Here is a 26,793-nt window from a genome sequence, read left to right as displayed (position 1 = left end):
AGCCGGCTGAGATTCGACCTTGAAAAACTGGAAGACCCCGCCATCTCTGAAGAATTTCAGGCAGCAACTGGGGGGATGTTTGCACCAATACTCCTCCTTGATGAAGACCTAGAGACCACCACAAATAACTTCAACACAGTGATGACAGAAACAGTAAGCAAGATCTGGGGAAAAGCTGCCATAGATCTAAACCACGGGTCACCAACAAGATCCTGGATATGTGTGACACAAGAAGGAAATTAAAGAAAGATAAAAACACAGCAGAGGGAAAAACAGAATACAGGAGAATTAACAAGGAAATCAGGAGGGAAATGAAGGAAGCAAAGCAAAGATGGATAGCTGAACAATGTGCAGACATTGAAGACAGCCTCTCCAACAACAACACAAAGAAGGCATTCCAACTGGTGAAAGATCTTACCAAAGAAAAACAAGCCAAAGTGAACACCATCCAAGACAAAAATGGCAAAAGTCTCACAGAAGGAAAGGAAATAATGGAAAGTGGACAGAGTACTGTTCAGGACTGCACAACTACCAGAGCAAAGAGGATCCAAGCTTCCTGAATGTGTAGAAATCTTCCAATGAGGAGGACTATCCAATCATGCGTGAAGAAGTTGAAGCTGCAATATGATCACTGAAGTGTAGGAAGTCAGCAGGAGTTGACAACATCCCTGCTGAACTGCTGAATCATGGAGGAGAGGCCACGATAGACATGCTTACCACCATCTGCATTAAGATCCGGCAGACAAGTGAATGGCCGACACCTTGGACTCAGTCACTGATCATTGTGCTTCCCAAGAAAGGCAATCTCCAACTTTGCCAGAATTACTGTACCATCAGTTTGGTCAGCCATGTAAGCAAGGACCTCAGGCAGAAAACATCATTGCTGAGGCACAAGCAGGCTTCCGTAAGGGCAGAAGCACCACTGAGCAGATTTTCAACCTCCGCACCCTCTGTGAGAGACACCTTCAGTACCAGAGAGAGTTCTACCACGTCTTCATAGACTTCAAGAAGGCATTTGACAGAGTCTGGCATGATGCCTTATGGGCCACCATGAAGAAACTCAACATGGGCTGAAGCTGATTCATACAATTCATCAGCTTTACGCCAGGGCAACCAGTGCAGTGCTCGCTCAGGGCACCATCGGGGAGTGGGTCCATACCTCTGTAGGAGTCCGTCAGGGCTGCCTCCTCGCCCCCACTCTCTTCAACATCTTCCTGGAACGAATCATGAGTGTTGCCCTTGAAGATCATGTGGGCACAGTCAGCCTCGGAGGGAGGAACATCACAAACCTAAGATTTGCTGACGACATTGATGGACTTGCAGGAAAAGAGGACGAACTGACCAACCTGGTCAGCCATCTTGATAGAACCTCCACAAAGTTTGGAATGGAAATAAGTGCCGAGGAAACCAAGCTCATGGCAAATGCCAACGGTGCCATCACAACAGACATCTCAGTCCATGGTCAGAAACTTGAGACAGTGCAGCAGTTCAACTACCTGGGGGCAATCGTCAGTGATGAAGGATCAAGACCAGAAGTCCTGGCAAGAACCACACAGACAATGACTGCACTATCCAAACTCAAGACAATATGGTGGGACAGCAACATCACCATGAAGTACAAGATCAGACTCCTGCGTGCACTGGTATTCTCCATCTTCCTGTACTCATGCGAGACATGGACCCTCACAGCAGAGCAACAGAGGAAGATACAGGCATTGGGAATGAGATGCTGTCGCAACATCTTGGGCACCTCATACTTGGACCACATCACAAACGAGCAGGTCCGCAAGACCATCCAGCACCACATTGGCCCCCATGAAGACCTTCTCACAACAGTGAAGAAAAGAAAGCTGAGATGGTACGGCCACGTAACAAGATCCAGTGGCCTTGCAAAGACCGTTCCACAAGCAACTGTGGAGGGGAAAAGAAGGAGTGGTAGACAGAGGAAAAGATGGATGGACAACATCAATGAATGGACAGGGAAAACATCTGCGGTGACCCAGGCTCTGGTACACAACTGTGACAGATGGAACCAGGAGCTTTGGGCACAAGGCAAGGCGAGGCATCTACAAAACTAAGGAACACCTAAGAGCTCGTTTAAAAAAACCCATAGAACAAGACCATCAAACTGGCAAAATATAATCATGCAAATAACACACAGAACATTAAACATCAAACCACAGAATCCCCAAAAGTGAGTCCACAGCAACAAGCCATTGATGTGAGTGAAGCCAGTCCAAAAGCTGACGGCCATGGCCACAACCACCACCACCGATTTCTGTGCTTTGTTGATGGCTGCAAACCACAGCTGCAGATCCAGTTCCATGCCAAAGCACCTTGATCAAATCACACAAATTGTAAAGCGCATTTGGCGCTGAGGACATTAAATATTAAACGGCAGTTGAAAGTGAGTTGACGGCCGTGAGCTGCCGAGGTGATCGAACCTTGCAGAGTGGGACCCAAGACCCCTGACAGCTGCCAGATGGAGAGTGATGAAAAGCAGGCAGACTGCACTGAACACCCACTTATTTCCCACCCTTGTCCTTGTTGGTTTTAATCTTGTTCAACAATTGAATTGGCACTGGGTAATGGAGCTGACCACATTTTTGTTTTCTGCCATCAGAATTGATGCAGTGTACACCCCCAGGAGATTGCAGAAGCATCAGATCATTCAATTGGCCAAAAATAATTTCTGAAAAGGGAAATTACAGGCTCCAATTGATCATAGCTCAGAAGAAGAAGAAGAAATATATCTAGACGAAGAGCATCCAGTACTTTTGTTAGCTTTCTGCAACATAGAAAACCTACAGCACAATACAGGCCCTTCGGCCCACAATGCTGTGTCGAGCATGTACTTACTTTAGAAATTAACTAGGGTTACCCATAGCCCTCTATTTTTCTAAGCTCCATGTACCTATCCAGGAGTCTCTAAAAAGATCCTATCATATCCGCCTCCACCACAGTTGCCGGTAGCCCATTCCATGCACTCACTACTCTCTGCGCAAAAAACTTACCCCTGACATCTCCTCTGTACCTACTTCCAAGCACCTTAAACCTGTGCCGTCTTGTGGCAGCCATTTCAGCCCTGGGAAAAAGCCTCTGACTATCCACACGAACAATGCCTCTCATCATCTTATACACCTCTATCAGGTCACCTGTCATCCTCCGTCGCTCCAAGGAAAAAAGGCCGAGTTCACTCAACCTATTCTCATAAAGTATGCTCCCCAATCCAGGCAACATCCTTGTAAATCTCCTCTGCACCCTTTCTATAGTTTCCACATCCTTCCTGTAGTGAGATGACCAGAACTGAGCACAGTACTCCAAGTGGGGTCTGACCAGGGTCCTATATAGCTGTAACATTACCTCTCGGCTCTTAAACTCAATTCCACAGTTGATGAAGGCCAATGCACCTTATGCTTTCTTAACCACAGAGTCAACCTGAGCAGCAGCTTTGAGTGTCCTATGGACTCTGACCCCAAGGTCCCTCTGATCCCCCACACTGCCAAGTGTCTTACTATTAATACTATATTCTGCCATCATATTTGACCTACCAAAATGAACCACCTCACACTTATCTGGGTTGAACTCCATCTGCCACCTCTCAGCCCAGTTTTGCATCCTACTGATGTCCCACTCTAACCTCTAGCAGCCCTCTACACTATCCACAATACCCCCAATCTTTGTGTCATCAGCAAATTTACTAACCGTCCCTTCACTTCCTCATCCAGGTCATTTATAAAACTCACAAAGAGCAGGGGTCCCAGAACAGATCCCTGAGGCACATCACTGGTCAACGACCTCCATGCACAATATGACCTGTCTACAACTACTCTTTGCCTTCTGTGAGCAAGCCATTTCTGGATCCATAAAGCAAGGCCCCCTTGGATCCCATGCCTCCTTACTTTCTCAATAAGCCTTGCATGGGGTACTTATCAAATGTCTGGCTGAAATCCATATACACGAGATCTACTGCTCTAATTTCATCAATGTGTTTAGTCACATCCTCAAAAAATTCAATCAGGCTCGTAAGGCATGACCTGCCTTTGACAAAGCCATGCTGACTATTCCTAATCATATTATGCCTCTCCAAATGTTCATAAATCCTGCCTCTTAGGATCTTCTCCATCAATTTACCAACCACTGAAGTAAGACTCACTGGTCTGTAATTTCCTGGGCTATCCCTATTCCCCTTTTTGAATAAGGAAACAACATCTGAAACCCTCCAATCCTCCGGAACCTCTCCTGTCCCCATTGATGATGCAAAGATCATCACCAGAGGCTCAGCAATCTCCTCCCTCACCTCCCACAGTAGCCTGGGGTACATCTCGTCCAGTCCTGGAGACTTATCCAACTTGATGCTTTCCAAAAGCTCCAGCACATCCTCTTTCTTAATGTCTATATTCTCAAGCTTTTCAGTCTGCTGTGAGTCATCCCTACAATCGCCAAGATCCTTTTCCATAGTGAATACTGAAGCAAAGTATTCATTCAGTACCTCTGCTCATTCAGTACCTCCACCTATCCAGAACTCCACGCAAATATCCCCTGAACATTTGCCACATTTCTGCCATACATTTCCCTGAGAACATCTATTCCCAATTTACGCTTCCAAGTTCCTGCCTGACAGCTTCATATTTCCCCTTACTCCATTTAAATCCTTTCCTAACTCGTCTGTTGCTATCCCTCTCCAATGCTACGGTAAAGGAAATAGAATTGTGATTACTATCTCCAAAATGCTCTCCCACCGAGAGATCTGACACCTGACCAGGTTCATTTCCCAATACCAGATCAAGTACAGCCTCTCCTCTGGTAGGTTTATCTACATATTGTGTCAAGAAACCTTCCTGAACACACCTAACAAACTCCACCCCATCTAAACCCCTTGCTCTAGCAAGATGCCAATCGATATTTGGGAAATTGTTGGGAAAGATGCTGCCTTTGGTCACTGACCTGCATCTGAGAAGATTGTGGATGGCTATGGAGTGTCCTCAAACAGTAGTAGACCTAGAAGACCAAGCCTTGGACTGCAGTGTTTTTGATTGTGGTTCTGGGATGGCTTGCTGTTACGGTATGAAGAGGGCTGTGGTCAGGATGGGAGCAGTAACTCTATCCTCATCAGTTAGGACCACTTCATTTCACACAAGAAAGCTGCTGCCATTGCTCTGAACTGCGTTTAATAATCTGAATAATGTGTAGGTCGCTGGATTGAAAGACTAATGCAAAGCTCCATGAAAAGTAGACAAGAGGTTGAATACTGGAATAGGAACTACAATGCCAAGGTGATTTTTTACAGAGAATAAACAGTGTATTGTCTGATGAGGTTCTGATTAAAACTGATTTTCAATGTGAAACTAAAGAAGATTAGTGCATGCTGAAAGTAGGAGAAGTCCATGATTACTAATGAATCAAAACCAAGAGATAGCAATTGCGGGATGATTTCGAAGTACTTTTGTCTATCAACCATAATGCAGAAATCTTTACTTCTGTCAACTCAAATCTGTGCTTTTCTAAAGAAATTGATATGAACTTTTTGTATGTTAACATCAAATAATTTCTATGAACCTTTGATTTAAATTCACCTAATTTAAGATAGGTTTAGAAATTACCAGTTTCCTGCTTGATTGTTTGAGGTTTTCCGATGTGAACAATAGGTGGTGGGAAACCACGTTCTGTCTGATTCAGTGTTGTCCTGACTCCACTCAGCTCGTCTCCAATCATTGGTGGTAAACTCCAAAACTCACTCCCAATGCGGTAACCCTGAAGCATTTGAAAGAGAATAGGTACATTTTTTGCTCATTGCTTCAAAACAAACATAACAACCTACCATCATTCTGCATTCTAGCCATGACCCATAGTGTGTAACCCTAGGATGTTTCCTCTTGAACCTCTCATTCCAAAGAATGGCCCACAGACTCTCCACTTCAGGAAACGTTCAAAAAGTCTCTCACCCCAGGAACTCCAGAGGATCCTCATTCCAGATTTCCAGGCTATGCCCCATTATATATCACCATATAACAATTATAGCATAAAAACAGGCCATCTTGGCCCTTCTAGTCCATGCCGAACTCTTACTCTCACCTAGTCCCACTGACTTGCACTCGGCCCATTCTCACTACAGCAGGAGAATCCCTGAAGGTTATCACAGAGTATGGTGACGCTGTGCATAGTTGGATCACATACATGAATGGGAGGGTATCATCCTACCTTGCCAGGTCCTAGAGCTGCTATGGTCTGATCTATGAATATAGACCGCTGTCGCATCTGTCCCAAGTCATCATTTTGATTCATCACTAGATTTTCCACTGGCTTCTTAAGGAGATCTGCATAAAGGATAACCATTTTCCAAGTCTAATCAGTTCATTGTTTACAGTACATAGAAACATAGAAAATAGGTGCAGGAGTAGGCCATTCAGCCCTTCGAGCCTGCACCGCCATTCAGTATGATCATGGCTGATCATCCAACTCAGAACCCTGTACCAGCCTTCCCTCCATACCCCCTGATCCCTTTAGCCACAAGGGCCATATCTAACTCCCTCTTAAATATAGCCAATGAACTGGCCTCAACTGTTTCCTGTGGCAGAGAATTCTACAGATTCATCACCCTCTGTGTGAAGAAGTTTTTCCTAATCTCGGTCCTAAAAGGCTTCCCCTTTATCCTCAAACTGTGACCCCTCGTTCTGGACTTCCCCAACATCGGGAACAATCTTCCTGCATCTAGCCTGTCCAATCCCTTTAGGATTTTATACATTTCAATAAGATCCCCCCTCATATTAATATGATTAAATACAATGATGGCGATATTCACAGACTTCTTTTTAAATTTCTTCTCAGTGGTATGGTGACCTATAACAGTGGCTGAGGAAAACCTTCTCCTCCAAATGCCACTATAGCACAGTGAACTGTACTTTTTAGCCTATGGAGCAACTCAGGAAGTTACAAAACTCTATTCTTGTACTACTTGACTGGGTCTTTTTGCAGATGGCTCGAATATATTTACAAACTGAACCTGAGGTTTAGAAGCCATTATGTGACTTTTTCAGGGAGGGATTTTTATCTTTAGAAGGGCATAACGTGATGATATAATCCATTATATGAAGCAGGCTATTGCAGCTACAAACAGAAGACTGGTTGACTTGCCATGTGTTATTTAGCCACTTCACCTATATCCTGTCTGCAACCACTCAAAGTTCAAAGTAAATTTATTATCAAAGTACATATATGTCAACATATACTGTACAACCCTGAGATTCATGGGTTTCATGTTCTTGTGGGCATTCGCAGTAAATACAAGAAACACAATAGGATCAATGAAAGACTGCACTCAACAAGAGGGACAAGCAATCGATGTGCAAAAGACAACAAACTGGAGGTTAAGCTTTAGGGTTAACTCCCAAGTCCCTTTGCATCTCTGCATTTTGAATTTTCACCCCATCTAAATAATAGTCTGACCGTTTATTTCTTCCACCAAAGTGCGTGACCATACACTTCCCAACATTGTATTTCATTTGCTACTTCTATGCCCATTCCCTAAACTATCTAAGTCTCTCTGCAGGCACTCTGTTTTCTCAACACTACCCGCTCCTCCACCTATCTTTGTATCATCGGCAAATTTAGCCACAAATCCATTAAACCCATAATCCAAATCATTGACATTCATCATAAAAAGCAGCGGTCCCAACACTCCTGAAGTCAGTTATCAGCTCCTTGATCTTGCTGACACTGAGTGAGAGGTTGCTGTAGTGATACTATTCAGTCAGACTTTCAGTCTTATTGCCATAGACTGATTCGTCACCACCTTTGATTTGGCCAATAAAAGTGGTGTTGTCAGCAAACTTCAATATGTGTTTAGCTTCACAGTCATAAGTATAAAGCAAGTAAAGCAAGGGGATAAACACGCAGCCTTATGATGCATCTGTGCTGATGGAGATTGTGGAGGAGGTCTTGTTGCCAAGTATCCAGTTGCACAAGGAGGTAATGAGGCCAAGGTCTTTAAGCTTATTGATTCATTTTGAGGGAATGATAGTATTGAATGCTGAGCTGTGGTCAAGAAAGAGCATCCAGATGTATTCATCTTAATCATCAGATATTTCAGGGTTGAGAGAAGAGCCAATTAAATGGCATCTGCTGTTGACTGGTTGTGACTGCGGGAAAATTGGAGCAGATCCAAATCGCTTCTTAGGCAGGAGTTGATATGTTTCATCACCTATCTCTCAAAGCACTTTATCACAGTGGATGTAAGTGCTTCTCGACTATAGTCTTTGAGGCAAGTTACCATGTTCCTCTAAGCCACTGGCATAATTGAAGCCTGCTTGAATCAGGTGGGTATTTCAAATTGCCAAAGTGAAAAGTTAAAGATATTGGTGAAGCTTCCAACCAGTTGATCAGAACAGGTCTTTCATTCTCTGTCAGGTACCTTGTCTAAGCCAGATACTTTCCATTGGTTCACCTTCCTGATGGATGCTTTCACAACGGTCCCACTGAGTTATCAGGGACAGCAGATGCCATTTAATTGGCTCTTCACTCAACCCTGGAACATCTGACAGTGAAGATGCATACATCAGAATGCTCTTCATTGAGTACAGCTCGACATTCAATATGATTATCCCCTCAAAACTGATCAATAAGCTTCAAGACCTTAGCCTCAATACCTCCCCGTGCAACTGGATCCTCGATTACCTCACTTGCAGACCCCAGTCACTTGACAGTTTGTGAGTTTTATTTTATAGGAGGTATTAGCATTCAAGCCTGTCGAGCAACCTTTAGTGATTCAAGTTTGGTCCGGAATTATCACTTCACATGGGAGGTGGATTTCTGGAGTTCGTACCTGGACCTCTTGTACTTTACTTGGTTGCCAGACCTGAATGCCACTCTGGGCCTCAGCAGGTTGCAGATCTCATGGTTCATCCAGGGCTTCTCCTTGGGGAAGACAGAATGATTTTTATGGGGACACATTTGTCTGCAGCTTCTTTTTATGAAGTCCGTGACAACCGTGGATTAATTTGTTCAGATCCTCTAATGAGCCCTTGAACACTGCCCAGTCCGCTGACTTCGCCTCCTGTGGCTAACTCTTTGTTGCCTTTATCTCTGGTTCCTTGCCCCTGTCTGTATGCAGGTAGGAGAAGTACAGCCAATTGATCAGCTTTCCTGAAATGCAATCTAGGCATGAAAGGGTAGGCATTCCTAATCACGTTATAGCAGTGGCCGAGTCTGTTGGGACTGCTGGTGCTGCAGGTGATATGTTGATGATAATTGTGTAGAGATTTCTTCAAACAAGTCTGATTGTCCCTGACAGTAATATGAAAGGCATCAGGGTAGGCTGTTTCTTATTTGCTGATGCTGCACTCAGTACTTTAGAGTTCCTTCTTAACGTCTACCTTTGGTGGTATGTAAACTACGATCAGGATCATAGAGAAGAACTCCTTTGGTAAGTAGAATGGTTGGCACTTAATCATCAGCTGTTGCAGCCTGGGGAAACAAGAACGTGTCCGAGCACCACGAAGAGTTTATCACGAAACATACGGCCCCACCTTTTGCTTTCTCTGAATTAGCAGTCTGGTTCACCTTCTGTATCCAGAAGCCCTCGGGTCTCACGAACGAATCCAGCATGTTCATAGTGAGCCATGTCTCCATGAACAGAGAGTTCCTCAATTCCTCAGGAGTTCTGTCATTTGGTTTTGGTTGAGTTTCTTTCTGAGGCAATATATTCAAATCAGAGTTTCTCCCAACTGTCTTCACTGTTGAGGTTGGTGAAGCAAAACCAAGGGCTGCTTGCTGTGCCTCAGTGGTAGGTCGGTGCAGGTCACTGACGAGCTGAATAACCTTTCTCTGTTCTGCAACATCCTGATGGATGTAAGGAGAAAATGTGAGGAGTTATAATATTTGACTGAACTGGTGGCCTCTGAACTGACAACCTAAAGGGCTGGGGGACTACCAAGAAGAAGAGATTCACAATCCAATCTTTCCATCCCTTCAGTCTTTGATGTCTCTCTTCAGCAGATGATGAGGAGCCATGAGGAGCAAAAGTGTGCATGCGCTGGTCGTGCATGCAGCCTGGTACAGCCGTTCCGACCGGTATCCTTACTTTCTTCTTCTTACCTTTTAACTTACGTTATTTTTTGTATTTTTTTTCCTCGGTAACACGTCGAAGCTGCACCCTCTCTAACATGCTGGTAGAGAGGGTTTTATTTGGGTTTTTAGCGCTGGAAATAGTTACATTCCGACACGTCTCATTAGCGGGACAGAAGCATGGTCGCATTGTGTATTCCAGGGACCAGCTGATTGAGCTTATGCCGGCCGGTTTAGCGAGCAGAGCGGCGGACACCCCTGCTGAAATCTGGAGGAAAACACACAGAGGATGCAGAGGGGGATCACAAAGGCGAGGAAAGAGGACCGGGTCGAGACAACAGAGACTTATGGAGAAGAGGAGTTCGGTGGGTAATAAAATGGACGAGTTCACGGCGCTAGCCAGGCGTCAGAGAACATTTCGGGAGTGTAGTGTTATGTGTTTTAATAGAACGGGGCTGCACGAGGACACACCTGATCAAAACTTCTCCATGGATGGCTTCCAGACCGTTCTGGCTGACTAGAAGTGCACTGAGAGTGGTAAGCGTAAAGGGGTTGGGTGCTTACTGTTCTGGCTAACAACAGATGGTGCAATCCGGGTCATATTATGATCGAGGAACGTGTTTGTAGACCGGATATTGAACTTTTTACTGTTGGACTTCGGCCGCATTCCACCAAGATACAACACTGGGAGGTCGTTCCTGCCTGTGGCCATCGAACTTGCAGCTCCTCCTGTAGAGGGTCAGACACCCTGAGCCAATAGACTGGTCCTGGACTTATTTTCCATCCGGCATAGATTGCTTTTTGTTGTTTGATTGTTTGTGGTTTTTGTATTGCTATATTTACGCTCTATTCTTGGTTGGTGCGGCTGTAACGAAACCCAGTTTCCCTCAGGATCAATAAAGTATATCTATCTATCTATCTATATAGCATCACTATTTGGGCTCCAATGTAAAATGTTCTGCTTGTTTTATTTTCAATATCAGTCCTCCCAAACAAATAAAAGCATGCCTGTATTGCAGTTGCAGGATATCCACCGTCTTAGATGTCATTGTGTCATATTCCATTACTGCCTCATTTCCCTTCATCTCTGTAGCATCATTCAACCCATAATTAAATTTATACTTTACATTCCTTGAGATCTGGACTTAGACCCATACCTTCAGATTTCTAGGCCCTCGGCAGTGGAATACACTTCCCAGATCTCTCCACTTTCATTTCTTTAAGGAATAAAAACAGATAAAAATTCTGGAAGAACTCAACAGCTGTGGAAAGAGAAGCAGACGTTGTTTTGAGTCCACAACCCTTCAGCCTGTGGCTGGTTCTCATTCAATGTTGGGGCAATCTGCAAGATTAAAATGATTGCAGCCAACAAATTCTACAAATCATGTCATTCAGTTTCACAATTGTCTCCAGAGGGCTAGAGGGCTGCAAGTGTTATGGGCTCAGCATAAAAAAGGAGTGTGATACCAAGCTAACTGTGACCCTACCTAGGATCTTTTGAGGGAAAACTACCAGAGACCCTAGTATCAAGTACCTTGGCCAATGTGACTCATTCTTAAAACATGTCACAAGCTTATTTCACTGAAAGACACAGTATAAAATGCAAATCATATTTTTCTTTCATATTTTAGCAAGGATCATTTTGTTGAGAACAGGACCAGGAGCCATTGTAAAACAGCTCTTTTTGATACTCCTGTGATTAAGAGAGGCTAAAGTGGCAAGCTACAACAACCAGAGCTGTGACCTGCTGCTCTGCTTTGATTATCTTCAATCTATGTATTAACATAGCAACAACTAAGCAATTCAGCACAAAATCTTCCATTCGGCAAAAGGGTTAATGTTGAAAGTATGCTTTTATTAGTTCATGCAGAAGGACTTCTCTTCACTAAAAACTCCTTACTTGATAACACGTTCTGTGTCTTCTTCCGCTCTCCCATGTGCCACTGCCAGTTTGCCAAGGCATGGTCCTGGTTATGTAAATTGGCATATATAATTTCCTTTGGTTTCTTTTCATACACTGGCAAATTCTGGGATTTGACTTCAGAAGAAAGATGTTCTGAGATTGTGTTGGCCATCTGAGGAGCAGAGGAAACAGTATGTTACTTGGAGAAGGATTGCAGCTAGTGCTGGAGAACAAAATTATAGTTGTATCAGAGACAAATAACAGTTGTAAATGAAAAAAATGATTCAATTTCTCACTTCACCTTTAGTACATGGATAAAAGACTCTTAGCTCACTTCTTGTAAAGACCACACTAAGTATAAACTCATAGCATAATAGAGAGAGATGGCACAGAGATGGACCTTTGAGTCCACAACAATCAACAATTTGAGTCAACACTAATCCTACGTTAATGCAGTGCAATGGACAACAATCTGAAAGATGGGCCCCAGAAGCTGTCAACATCGGCTTCAGGCTCCATGAAGTCTCCTGGCACTGGATCAAACACTCTACTCCAGTAGTTCAATCAGTATTCAATCACATTGAACACATTTGAAGGAAGTACTGAGGTCAAAACTACCAAAATAACCAAGAGTAACCAAGGATAATACTGCCAGACAAGGGCTGCAAATGCTAATGAGAAAACCAACTTAAAGGATTGGTTTCACCATTTTACCTGTGGCTGCATGTTTCCATGACAGCAGACACAAAATGCTGGAGGATCTTAGCAGATCAGGCAGCATCAATGAAGGGAAATAAACAATCGATGCTTCGGGCTAACACCCTTCATTAGGACTGCAAAGGAAGGGAACAGAAGCCAGAAAACAGTATTTTTAGCAATGAACGTTATCTATCCTCGTGAACACAAACTCACATCATGGTAGGACCTTGTTTGTTGTATGCCTCTACCAGCTGTTAAAAAGAATAAGTTCAGAACAAATCAAGCTATTGTAGGCTATCATCCGGAATAGATACTTCTACCCATCGTGCAGTTCTATACAACACGGCAACAGCATCTCCTCTACAATCGCCATCAGTATACAGTAGGTGCTTAGCCCTCTGCTCTATTCATTTTGTACTTATGACTGTGAGGCTAAGCACAGTCCAATGTTGTACTGTACTCAGGTTTACTGAGGACACCGCTGTCGTTGGCCGAATCAAAGGTGGTGACAGATCAGCATACAGGAGGGAGATTGAAAATCTCGCAGAGCAGTACCACAACAATCTTTCACTCAATGTCAGCAAAACCAAAGCACTGATTATTGACTACATGAGAAGGAAAACAGAAGTCCATGAGCCAGTCCACATCAGGGGATCAGAAGCAGAGAGAATCAGCAACTTCAAATTGCTCAGCATTATCGTTTCAGGGAATCTGTCCTGGGTCCAACACATAAGTGCCATTACAAAGAAGGCACAGAAGCACCTCTTCTTCCTCAGAAGTTTGCAAAGATTCAACATGTCATCTATATTTTTGACGAACTTCTACAGATACATGGTGGGGTATCACGGCTTGGTATAGAAACATCAGTGCTGTTGAATGGAAAAACCTACAGGAAGTAGTGGATACAGCCCGGTCTATCACAGATAAAGCCCTCCCCACCATTTAGCACATCCGCAAGGAGCGCTGCTGCAGGGGAGTAATATCCATCATCAAGGAGCTCCACCATGCAAGGCCACGCTCTCTCCTCACTGCTGCTCTCAGGAAGCAAGCACAGGGGCCTCCAATTCCACAACACAGCTTCAGGAAAAGCTAAGACCCTCATCCATCAGGATCCTGCCAGAGTGGATAACTTCACTCACCCCAACAATGAACTGAACCCACAGCCTATGGGTTTACTTTCAAGGACTCCAGACTCATGTTCTCAATATTGATTACTTATTTATGTATTATTATTATTTTGTTCTTTACTTTTTATTTTTGCACAGTCTGTTGTCTTTCACTCATGGGTTGTTTGTGTGAAGTTTTTCATTGATTCTATTGTGTTTCTTTGTTCTTACTGTGAACGCCTGCAAAAATGAATCTCAGGATAGTATATGGTGACATTAATGTAATTTGATAATAAATTTATTTTGTACTTTTACTTGGAACTATACTTATCAGATCTGAAATGTCAACTATTTTCCTTTCTTCATAGATGCTGCCTGATCTGTTGAGTATTGCCAGATCTCTGTTTTTATTTCAGATTTCCAGCAACTCTGCATTGTGCCTGTTACATCCATAATTCCATAATTGGGAGGACAAAGCATCAAAGGCTTCTTTTGTATCTAAAATATAAAAGGTATTCCCAGTAACAGCAACCCTTACTTTAATATCCAGTGATACATCATGTAATTGCCCTTTATTTTTAGTAAATTGGCTAATATGAACCATTTTAAGAATGGTATATGCTTGAATCAATGTCACCAGCAGTTTGTCCCACTAAACCTGGCGGAGTTGACCACAGCTGAGATGAGCCATTGCCTTATTACACACAGTCCCACTCCAGCTTTAAAATGAAATTTGGGTCAACTTGTAAAAAATGTACTGACTCGTCTAAATATTCATGATCTATTACCTCTGCCCATTTGTGGAGCATACTGTACTTATAATTCATGTCTCTAACTATTCACTTTCTTTGATAATGGGCACTTTACTGCAGTTGTTACTTTACCTCAGTAAGTCCCCTTGCCAGCAACCCATGTTTAAAATCTACCAAGCTTCCAAGGATGCTGTGTGGCAGAACTCTTCCCTCTGCGTCAAACCTCGGACCCCCAGGACCTACAGAATTAAAATATGAATAGAAATAAATATAAGCAACTGAATGCTTTTTTAGAACGGTGTTCAATATATAATGTAGTTAAGGTGCTCACACACAGAGGTACCTATTACATATTGTGAAGTAAGACAGAGGGCTGAATCTTTCCGAACAGGTAATAAGAGAGAGTCTCACCAGGAACAGTTTGGCACACATCCTAATGAAACGTTACAATTTTTATTTTCAATGATTTCCTCTATGCAGAAAGGCAGTACTGACATACTGGAGTACTGCTCCATTAGCGCTATCATATGCCAAAATGTTTAACCTATTGGAGCTTTAAAGTTCAAAGCTCGAAGTTCAAAGTAAATTTGTTATCGAAGTCTGAATATGTCACCACGTACAACCCTAAGATTCATTTTCTTGCAGGGACTCACAGTACAACAAAGGAATAGAATAGAGTCAATGAAAAACTGGCAAGCAACCAATGTTCAAAAGAAGACAAACTGTGCAAATACAAAAAAAAGCAAAAAATATATACTGTACTGAGAACATGAGTTGTAGAGTCTTTGAAAGTGAGTCCGTAGGTTATGTTCAGCGATCAATTTGTGCTGAGGTGAGTAAAATTATCCATGCTGGGTCAGAAGCTTTATAGGGTAATAACTGTTCTAAACCTTTTGGCATGAAACCTGTACCTCTTTTCCAATGGCAGGGCAAGAAGACAGCATTGCCTGGGTGATTCTTGATGATGGAGGCTGCTTTCTTATGGCAGCACACCTTGTATAAGTGCTCAATGGTAGGGAGGGCTTTTCCTGTGATGGATTGGGCTGTATCAACCACTTTTGCAGGCTTTACAATTCCTGGGCAGTTTTGGATGACATGCCAAACTCTGCAAACTTCTAAGAAAGTAGAGGTCTTGCAGCTTATTGTTCAGTCTTGAAGGGATAATGATGGTGAATGCTGAGTTGTAGTCAATGAAGAGCATCCTGATGCACACATCTTCACAGAGTTGAGTGAAGAGCCAATGATGTTGACCAGCTCTTTGAGCCCTGGTGGAGAAATGGCAGGTGTTAATTACATCAGTTTCTAAATGGCAATGCAAAGGTTCAGGAACGCATATTAAGACTGCCCTCTTACTGGATGACTCGGCATGGCCAAATGATGAGGAAAAAGCAATGAGTAGAGAAAAGCAGTAAGTGATGGAGGCGGAGCGGAGTGAAGATGGCGCTAAACGACAACTCCTTTGCTTGCATCTTTGGAAACAGCTCTATTTCCATTTTATTTTTCCTTTTCAGGGTTCTTTTGAGGACCCTGACTTGGAGTACACGCTGACTTCAGTTCCTTGCGAGAATGGGACCCGTTCTTGGCATGCTAAAGGTTCAGATTTGGAAGCCTAAGATGTTGGGGCTCTGGAGACGGGCAGACTGAGGGTCGGTGTCATGGCAGGAGACCCATGTGTCGTCTGGGGAGTCGAGATATCTGCTGTGTGCCCAAAGACCTGGCATCTTTGAGATCTTTGGGAACAGAGCTCGGAAAAAGCGACATAATGGGCTTTTAACATTGTAAACCAGCGAATTGCTTGTTATGTCTCCCCGTTCGCTGGGAAGATGGAGACATCTCCTTCTCCCTTATTAGGGACAGAGAGAACCTGTGGTATGTCGAATGCTGGGTGAAACGCAAAGTTTTTGCGGTGACTGCAAGTTTGTGTCTTTGCTAAAGTTTGAGTGCTTGGTGGTGGTGCTGATGTTTGCTTTTTTTTGCTGGTAGGGGGAGGGGGGATTGTTGCTCGCTGCCGCTATGTACGGGAGGGAGGGGAACTGGGGGGGCACTTTAGGGTGCTTACGTTTAACTGTTGTTTATTCTTTGGGGCACTTCTCTGTTTTCATGGATGTTTGTGAAGAAAAAGCATTTCAAGATGTACATTGTATACATTTCGCTGACATTAAATTGGACCTTTGAAGCTTTGAAAAGATGAAATATGAAGGTAAGCTGGACAATGATATTAAAGAGGATACCAAAAGTCTTTTTTTAGATATATAAAAAGTAAAAGAAAGGCAAGAGTGAATAAGATAACCATTGAAAAGTGGCACTACAGAGGTAGTAATGAGAGACAAACAAATTGCAGGCGAACACAATCAGTCAGTCTTCACTATGGAAGACTCCAGCAGTATACATGAAATTTGAGAGTGTCAGGATAATACAAATGTCTTGGGAAGCTGAAAGGCCTGAAGGTAGATAAGTCATCTGGACCAGGTGCACTACACCCAAGAGTTTTGAAAGAGGCAGCTGAAGACATTGTGGAGGCATTAGTAGTGACCTTTCAAGAATCACTCGATTCCGGAATGGTTCCAGAGGACTGGAAGATTGCAGGTGCCACTCTACTCTTTAAGAAGGGAAGAAGACAAAAGACAGGAATTTATAAGCCAGTTAGTCTGACTTCAGTGATTTAGGTGATGGAATTTATAGTTTAGTAGACAATACAAGATAGGTTGAGGTGCAGGTAATGCTGAGGAAGCAAGGAATCTGCAGAAAGACAGACAGATTAGGAGAATGGACAAAGAAGTGGCAGACAGAATACAGTGTAGTAAAGTGCATGGTCATGCACTTTGATAGAAGGAATAAAGACATAGACTACTTTCTAAACGGGGAGCAAATTCAGAAATCAGTGGTGCAAAGGGACTTGAGAGTCCTTGTGCAGGATGCCCTAAAGGTTAACTTGCAGGTTGGTAGGAAGTGGTAAGGAAGGCAAATATTATGTTAGCTCATATTTTGATAAGACTAGAATATAAAAGCAAGGATGTAATGCTGAGGCTTTATAAGGCATTGGTCAGTGTACTTGGAGTATTGCGAGCAGTTTTGGTCCCTTTATTTAAGAAAGGATGTGCTAATATTGGAGAGGGTCCAGGGTCATGAGAATTACCTCAGGAATGAAAGGGTTAAATGGATGAGGAGTGTTTGATGCATTTGGATCTATATTTGCTGGGGTTTAAAAGAATGAGAGAGATCTCCCTGAAACCTATTGAATATTGAAAGACTTGGACAAAGTGGATGTGGAGATGATGTTTCCTATAGAGTGGGAGTCTAGGACCAGAGAGCACGGCCCCAGAATACAAGGACATCTCTTTAGATTAGAGATGAGGAGGAAATCTCTTCAACCTGAAAATAGTGAATCTGTAGAATTCATTGCCACCGGCAGCTGTGCAGGCTAAGTAATGGGCATATTTAAAGTAGAGGTCGATAGGTTCTTGATTAGTAAGGATGTCAAAGGTTATGGGGAGAAGGCAGGAGAAGCGAATTGAGAGGGAAAATAAATCAGCCATGATGGAATGGGGAGCAGATGTAATGGGCCAAATGGCCTGATTCTGCTCCAATATCTTACAGTCTTAGTGGATTTGAATATAAAATCTTTAAAACACAATTTACATTATTAAAGCATAATTGGGTACTTTGTTGGAAGTGACACTCATCGAACAAGACATGAAACTAATTGTTCATCGCTTTCTATATTCTGGATGTGCAAAGCAATTCTTTATTTTGCACAGCAGTCATTAGTAAAACATCAAAGGTTTTACGGGCAGCATTGAGATTAAGAACCAAGCCTGCTCCAGGCTCAAAAGAGGGAAAAACCATTTTATTAAAACTATGTTTATTTCTGGGTCCTACCTAACTTTGATCCTCTTGCTCACAGGATATGGTGCCGAGAAACTATTACCACAGTCACTTGGATGAATAACAATAGTTCTCAGGTCCCATTAACCCCAATTTCCCACTCTCCAAATTTCTGTTAGATAGACATAACTGAAATATTGCACTGGTCCTGCTCTCATCCCAGCACAAAATAAAAATTACAGGTCCCTAGCGATGGTAGAATAATGGTGCCGAATACCTCAGGGAAAGAAATGAATAAAGAGCGATAGGAAGGGGCTGGGTTAAAAAAAATCAGCACTAAATATTGTAGATCTGTCTCCAGCCTATATTCTCAATTAATGATTTGGATAGGAATGCTTGAGTTTTGATTGGTAAGTCTTTTGATGGCACAAAAATTGGTAGGGTTGTCAATAATGGAATGGTAGCTGGAGAATGATATCGGGAGGATGAATATGAGTGGGACGTACACAAAGGCTTTATGTAACATTAATTACTCGGGGACACTGTGTACAAAATCTAGGAATCCTTGAATAAAGCAGCATAAGTAGATAAGATGGTTAAGAAATCATACAGGATGCTTGCCTCATCAATGAGAACATAGAATACATGAGATTATGCTATAATTTTAAGATGGAGTACTGTGTGCATTCCTGTTCACACAATAGAAAGGGCAAGGTAACACTAGAGAGGGTGCGGATGAGATTTACCAAGACGTTCCATGAGATGGATCATTTTGATTATGTGACAAGCCTGATTAAGCTGAGTTTGTATACCTGGTAGAAAAGGCTGAGGGTGAATGTGATAGAGAGATAAAAATTATGAGGGGCATAGAGCATAGAATATAACATAGCATAGTACAGGCCTTCCGTCCACAAGGTGCCTACATACATCATGATCAAAATAAGCCTTCCCTCCTACATAGCACATAGCACATTTTTCCTTCATCCATATGTCTATCTAAGGGTCACTTAAGTGTCCCTGATATCAGCCTCTATCCCACTCCTGACAGTGCATTCCAGGCACTACCTCTCTCTGTGCCCAAAAGCTGCCTCTGACATCTTCCTTAAACTTTACTCCCTTCACCTCCTCTGGTATTAGTCATTGTTGCCCTGGGAAAAAGGTGCTGGTTGTCCACTCTATACACAGCTGGGTTAAGTAGTAGAAAACCTATCGCCATAGTGAGGGTAGCTAAACTTAGAGAGCATTAATTTATGATTAGAGGGTAGTTGAAGATAAGCATAGTTGGTATTTAAGTGGGCAGTGAAGGCAAGTACTCTTACAATATTCAAGATGAGCACTTGAATTGCAAGGGCACAGAAGACTATGTTCCGAATGTTGAAAAATAAGATAGGTACTTGATCATCATGGATTTGGTGAGTTGGGTGTCAGGAAATGTAGAGGAGTCTTGTCCCAAAAGCAGAGCAGCAGAGATGATTTAACAATGAGCAATAACTTTAATAATAAACTACAAAATAATAAGTCGTGAGGGGCCATGAAACAAGACAGAACAGGTACTAAACACCACAGGCAACAAAATAACTGAAGACTAGGAACAGCTAGTTGATGCAGGCTGTTTCGATGAGTGAACAAGGACTGTGGATGAAAGCTGGGTTTAAATAGGCTGCCGGTGAGGAGTTGGAAAGGAATGGCAGGTGACTCCTGTTAGCTAGGTAGCTGTGCAGCTGTGCAGCTGTGCAGACCTCACAGGACGTCTCACCGCCCCCCCCTCCCCCAGCATGCACCCAACAATAACCCAAGACAATTTGGATGGGTCTGGCGGAACTCCTCAATGAGTGATAGATCTAAGATGAAACTGGATGGCACCACAGACCTCTCCTCCAGGCTGTATGCCTTCCAGAAAACCAGATACTACACACCATGATGACATGAATGCATCAACCGGCAAACCATATACACTGTATCTTCCACCGTCCTTGCATAAGAAGGCAAAAGTGTGTATCATCCGGTCTGGTCCTTACTGGGAGAGGATGGCTCCGCAGCCCACGGCAGATGTGCCAACCTCTACCACAAAAGGCCAGGAGGGGTTCAGATGGCAGAGAATGGGAGCAGTGATCTTGAGTTCCTCGAAAGCCCGGGCCACGGTAGCAGATGAGGAAGGTCAGGGAGGTGAGAGGAGTGGTGTTCTGGCTGTAGGCCAAGAAGCGCAGTTGCTGCTTGAGGGAGAGTGGTCAGGGTCATTCAAAGACAGCACCCTTTCTCTGGGTCCATGGTTGTGCCTTGGTGAGAGGACGTAACCCAGGAAGGAAAAGACTGGGGTGTGGAACTCTAACTTACAGTACAGTTTTCGAGGAGACGCTGAAGGACTGAAAGACATGGTCTTGGGGTCCCTTGAAAAGATGAGGATGTCGTTGAGGAAGATGAACACATACCTATGTAGCAAGTCTCATTAATGAAGGCTTGGAAAATGCCTAGAGTTTTGAAAAGTCCAAAAGGCATCACCAAGTATTTGTAGTGGCCGATGAGAGCTATGAATGCAGTCTTTCACTTACCTCCCTGGCAGATGCAGATCAGGTTGTAGCTGCTGCACAGATCCAGCACAAGACCATACGCCCATAAGATATAGGAGCAAAATTAGGCCATTTGGCTGATCGAGTCTGCTCTACCATTTCATCATGAGGATCCATTTTCCTTCTGAGCACCAAACACCTGCCTGTATCCCTTCATACCCTGACCAATCAAGAAGCTATCAACCTCAGCCTTAAATATACATAAAGACCTAGCCTCCACAGCTGCCTGTGGCAAAAGAATTCCACAGATTCACCACTCTCTGGCTAAAGAAATTCCTCCCTATCAACATCCTAAACAGACGGCCCTCTATTCTGAGGGTGTGTCCTCTGGACCTAGATTCTCCCACCATAGGAAACATCCTCTTCACGTCCACTCTATCAAGGTCTTTCACCATTCCACAGGTTACCCCTCATTCTTTTGAGTTCTAGTGAATACAGGCCCAGATCTATCAAATGATCATCAAATGATTCGATCCTGGATTCATTTCTGTGACACACATAAAAAATGCTGGTGAACGCAGCAGGTCAGGCAGCATCTATAGGAAGAGGTACAGTCGACGTTTCGGGCTGAGGCCCTTTGTCAGGACCTGTGAACCTCCTTTGAACCCTCTCCAGTGTCAACAAAGTCCTTCTTAGATAAGGGGTCCAAAACTGCTCACATACTCCAAGTGAGCCCTCACCAGTTCTATATAAGCCTCAACATTATGTCCTTGCTTTTATAGTCTAGTTCTCTTGAAACGAATGCTAACATTGCATTTGCCTTCCTCACCACAGACTCAACCTGCGAATGAACCTTTAAGGAATCCTGCATGAGGACTCCCAAGTCCTTTGTGCCTCAGATTTTTGAGTGTTCTCTCCATTTAGAAAATAGTCTACCCTTTTATTTCTTCTACCAAAGTGCACGACCACACACTTCCTGACACTATATTATGGAATACAGTGCCACTTCTGCCCATTCTTCTAATCGGTCTCCTAGTAGCCTCTCTACTTTCTCAAAACTACTTGCCCTTCCGCCTCTTTTCGTGTTGTCCACAAACTTAGCAACAAAGCCATTAATTCCATCATCCAAATCATTGACATCGAATGTAAACAGAAGTGGTTCCAACACAGACCCCTCTGGAACACCATTAGTCACCGACAACCAACCAGAAAAGGGTCACTTTTTCCCCACTTTTTGCCTCCTGCCAATCAGCCACTGCTTTACCATGCTAGCATCTTTCCTATAATACCATGGGCTCTTAACTTTTTAAGCAACTTCATGTGTGGCACCTTGTCAAAGGCCTTCTGAAAATCCATGTACACAACATCAACCAATTCTCCCTTGTCTAGCCTTCTTGCTATTCAAAGAATTTCAACAGGCTTGCCAGGCAAGATTTTCCCTTGAGGAAACCATGCTGACTACAGCCTATTTTATCAAGTGCCTCGAAGTACCCAGAAACCGCATCCTTAAGAATGGACTCCGTTATCTTCCCAACCATTGAACTCAGGCTAATTGGCCTGTAATTTCCTTTCTTCAGCTTCTCTCCCTTCTTGAACAGTGTAGTGACATTTGCAAATTTCCACTCTTCCAGAACTATTCCAGAATCTACTGATTCTTGAACGATCATTACCAATGCCTTCACAATCTTTCCAGCCACCTCTTTTCAGGATCCTGGGGTGCACACCATCTGGTACAGGTGTCTTATCTGGCTTCAGATCTTTCAGTTTACCAAGAACCTTCTCCATAGTGAAGGCAACTTCATAGTAATGGCTCTGAAGACTTGTGCCAACCGACTGGTGGGGGTATTCAAGGCCATTTTCAAACTCTCACTGCTATGGGTGGAAGTTCCCACTTGCTTCAAAAGGCAACAATTATACCAGTGCCTAAGAAGAATAATGTGAGCTGCCTTAATGACTATCACCTGGTAGCGCTCACATCTACAGTGATGAAATGTTTTGAGAGGCTGGTCATGACTAGACTGAACTCCTGCCTCATCAAGGACCTGGTCCCACTGCAATTTGCCTATCACCACAATAGGTCAATGGCAGATGCAATTTCAATGGCTCTTCACACAGTCTTAGACCACCTGGACAATACAAACTGGATGCTGTTCATCGACTACAACTCAGCATTTCAACACCACAATCCTGACTGAGAAGTTACAGAACCTGGGCCTCTGTACCTCCCTCTGCAATTGGATCCTCGACTTCCCAACCAGAAGACCACAATCTGTGCGGATTGGTGATAATATCTCATCCTCGCTGACTATCAACACTGGTGCACCTCAGGGGTGTGTGCTTAGCCCACTGCTCTACCCTCTCTATACCTGTTACTCTGCGGCTAGGCATAGCTCAAATACCATCTATAAATTTGCTGATGATACAGCCAATGTTGGAAGAATTTCAGATGGAGATGAGAGGGTGTACAGGAGTGAGATATGCCAACTAGTGGAGTGGTGTCACAGCAACAACCTGGCACTCAACGCTAGTAAGACAAAAGCTAATTGTGGACTTCAGGAAGGGTAAGATGAAGGAACACAGACCAATCCTCATAGAGGGATCAGAAGTGGAGAGAATGAGCTGTTTCAAGTTCTTGGGTGTCCAGATCTCTGAGGACTTGACCTGGTCCCCACATATCGATGCAGTTACAAAGAAAGCAAGACAGTGACTATACTTCATTTGGAGTTTGAAGAGATTCGGCATGTCAACAAATACACTCAGAAACTTCTATAGATGCACCATGGAGAGCATTCTGACAGGCTGTGTCATTGTCTGGTATTGGGGGGGGGCGCTTCTGCACAGGACTGAAAGTTGCTGCAGAACGTTGTAAATTTAGTCAGCTCCATCTTGGGCACTAGCCTACAAAGTACCCAGGACATCTTCAAGGAGATGTCAGAAAGGCAGTGTCCATTATTAAGGACCTCCAGCACCCAGGGCATGCCCTTTTCTCACTGTTAGCATCAGGTAGGAGGTACAGAAGCCTGAAGGCACACACTCATTGATTCAGGAACAGCATCTTCCCCTCTGCCATCTGATTCCTAAATTTACATTGAACCCGTGAATCTGCAGTGGGTACACAAGCTGTTTTTCTACTGATGCTAGCACTCTTGGGACATTAAGGGAGCTCTCTCTCACTGCTTGGGTTTTGGAGGCATTGCTGAGGAAGGTCCTGCAGCCTGAAATGGTTCTAGGAATGGAGCTGGGTGCCTGGGTGATTAGCTGGAGGATTGCTCCATAAGATGTTTGTCAATACAGAGGGCCAGAGTGATGAGGCTTTCAAGGTCAGTAAACATCTCCCTGGTAGACAGCTCGGTTTTCAAGCACCCTGAGAGGCCGTGACGATGAAGGACCAGCAGTGCTGTCATATTCTAGGCACACTCCACCGCGAGGGCCCTGAATTCCATGCTCCATGTGGGAGCCTTGACGAAGGCGAAGTATCTGAACTTCTGCCTCCCTTCCATTTCCAGGATAGTCAAAAACCCATGAAATCCTCATATCAGTTGCAACTGGGATTCTTATTGTCCCAGTTAGCAGCATCTCAAATCAGAGCTTGGCCATTCGAGAAGGATGACAAAAGTGATCTTGGTTCAGTTTGTAAAATACAGAGATGGCTGGAGCTTGATGGACAAGTTTCTTTAGATAAGCAAACTCTGTTACGTCAATCGTGGTTTCACCCATCCTGTCAGGAAATGTAGAGCAGAGCAGCGGAGACGATTTAGCGACGAGCGATAACTTCAATAATAAATTGCAAAATAATAAACCATCAGGGATCACAAAACAAGAGAGAACAGGTACTAAACATCACAGGCAACAAAATAACTGAAAGCTCGGAACAACTAGTTGCTGCAGGCTAGTTAAGTGGGAAAACAAGGACTGTGGATGAGAGCTGGGTTTATAGGCTGCAGGTGATGAGTTAGAAACGAGTGCCAGGTGACTTCTGTTAGCTTGGTGGAGACAGGGATAGAACATGTAGTTTTGTGTTGCAGGAAGTATGGGATACAGAGAGAGATGATGAGAAATAAATTAAGGGAGTTGGGGATGCAGGAATTCACATTAAAAGGGTTGCTGGGCACGGGTGAGAGAGCACAAGTCCGGGTATTTTTAGCGTTTTTAAGGGGTACAGGGGTTTTTTATAGAATATGACGAATAAACAGGAATAGGATACTAGGATGGTCAAAGATGGGAGGGTGAAGTGTAGGTTTGTGTGTGTGTGTGTGTGTGTGTGTGTGTGTGATTGGGTGAAGGGATTTAGCATGTACATCTAGTGCACATTCTGGAGCAGAGGGTGGCGGTAATGCACCATTAAGCTGGATGCCAACCGCCGTAAAACAAGATACAGACAGACAGACAGACAGAGACCAGGATGTGGCTGCCTGTGCAGGCCTGACACTGGAAGGTCTGGTCCTGTGCTGTATGACTCTAAGATTCACCATGAACTTCTTAAAATTGATAAGCAATGGGCAAAAAACACTGACCGTGTCTGTGATGCCAGATCCTGAATATGAATTTTTAAAGAAGCATTAGAGTCTAGTACGTAAAACAACTTTGTCATTGTACATCATTAGGGTACAATACTGGTGGATTCAATTTCATTAGCTGTCATCTTTTCCCAGCAGAAAAAGGGCAATACACACATGGACTGTATACAGGTACACAGTCACATCAAAGTGGTGTCTCCAGCAAACCAGCTTACATTCTCTAGATAATTGTTAAAGAAGATTTATTTTTACCCATGTTAGCAAAAAATAACACACCTGAATAGTCCATAGTTCTCAATTCATCCACAGGTAGTGTAGGTTTGGCTACAAGTTTTTTCACCATCACTTCTTCCTTGGGTTTTGGTTTTCGAATTAGTATTCTACTGGTGGTTGGAATTGCCTTTAAAGGCGCCCGAGGAACATGCAGCTATTGGGATGTAAAGGGGTAGAATTAATTTATTGGTTGTCGCAAATCCATGTAGACAAAAATGGCCTTTTCTCAGATTTCTCTTATTAAAATCAATGCATATTGCCTATTTTCCCCACATTTTTCCTGCCTCTCGGCTGCCTAATCATCCTTCATGTAGCATTTTTTCAAAATTTAACCTACATTTTACTGAAGAAACATTTTAATTCATAACAAGATGAGGCCCAACCAACACTTTGTACAATTGTAACATAATGTCCAACTCTCGTACTCAATGACCTAGCTGAGCCAATGAAGGCCGTACACCTTTCTGTCTCGTTCTAGACTGCATTGCAAGAAGAAACATCCCTCCACATCCACCCTATCAAGGCCCCCCAAGGTGTTATAAGTTCTAATCGACCACCTCACTCTTTTATCCTCCAATGGATACCCTGCCCAATCCCTTTCAACTTGCTGATTAAAGATATTAGTCAATAAAATCTTGTTTGCACCATATTCACATCCTTCCTTAAATAAAAACATTATTATACACATACTTCAGGTGTAATCTCATGAGTGCCTTATATAATTGAAGTGTAACCTCCCTACTTTTGTATTTAATTCAAAAAAACAAATAGCAATAAATGACAAACAATTAGCTTTCCTAATTACTTGCTGTATCTGTGTATGTGCCTTTTGTGAATTATCCACTCGGAGCTCCATAATTCTCTTCTCTTATGCTTCGTTTTCATTTGTTCTGCCATAAAGGGCTTCACATAAGGCTCCATTGGCCAGATCTCTGCAGGTTGATCCCCTTTCCCTTACGAATGCTCATCAGCCTAAAACATTGATTTTCTCCAAGGAATTGCCCCACCTTCTGAGTATTTCCAGCATTTTCGACCATTGGTTGAGCCAGACCTCTTCAAATCTGTCCGGACCACATACTGCACTATCAGGTCCTGCTCTCCTTGGCTTCTTTTATTCTTTATATATTGTTTTTTTAAACTCTATTACTG

At 43.3% G+C, this 26,793-nt stretch overlaps 1 protein-coding gene across 5 annotated transcripts in view; it reads right to left on the bottom strand.

Moving 5' to 3' along the window:
- mycbpap (mycbp associated protein) overlaps window positions 1-26,793 on the bottom strand; it is a 163,303-nt gene that overhangs the window by 93,856 nt on the left and 42,654 nt on the right. For 2 of the 5 annotated variants that reach the window (XM_063030719.1, XM_063030718.1), the window contains exons 3-7: window positions 25,648-25,798; window positions 14,655-14,761; window positions 11,963-12,137; window positions 6,202-6,317; window positions 5,604-5,754 (exon numbers count right to left, since the gene is read on the bottom strand). In XM_063030719.1, coding sequence (XP_062886789.1) covers window positions 5,604-5,754; window positions 6,202-6,317; window positions 11,963-12,137; window positions 14,655-14,761; window positions 25,648-25,798 — 700 coding nt within the window. Of the gene's footprint in view, window positions 1-5,603; window positions 5,755-6,201; window positions 6,318-11,962; window positions 12,138-14,654; window positions 14,762-25,647; window positions 25,799-26,793 lie in introns of those variants that run through there. The other 3 variants (XM_063030721.1, XM_063030722.1, XM_063030720.1) reach the window with 3 other exon arrangements.

This window comes from Mobula hypostoma, chromosome 22 (genome assembly GCF_963921235.1).
Source record: "Mobula hypostoma chromosome 22, sMobHyp1.1, whole genome shotgun sequence".
Taxonomy (NCBI): Eukaryota; Metazoa; Chordata; class Chondrichthyes; order Myliobatiformes; family Myliobatidae; genus Mobula; species Mobula hypostoma.
The sequence above is the reverse complement of the archived record's forward strand: the minus strand, read 5'-3'. Positions and strand labels throughout refer to the sequence as shown.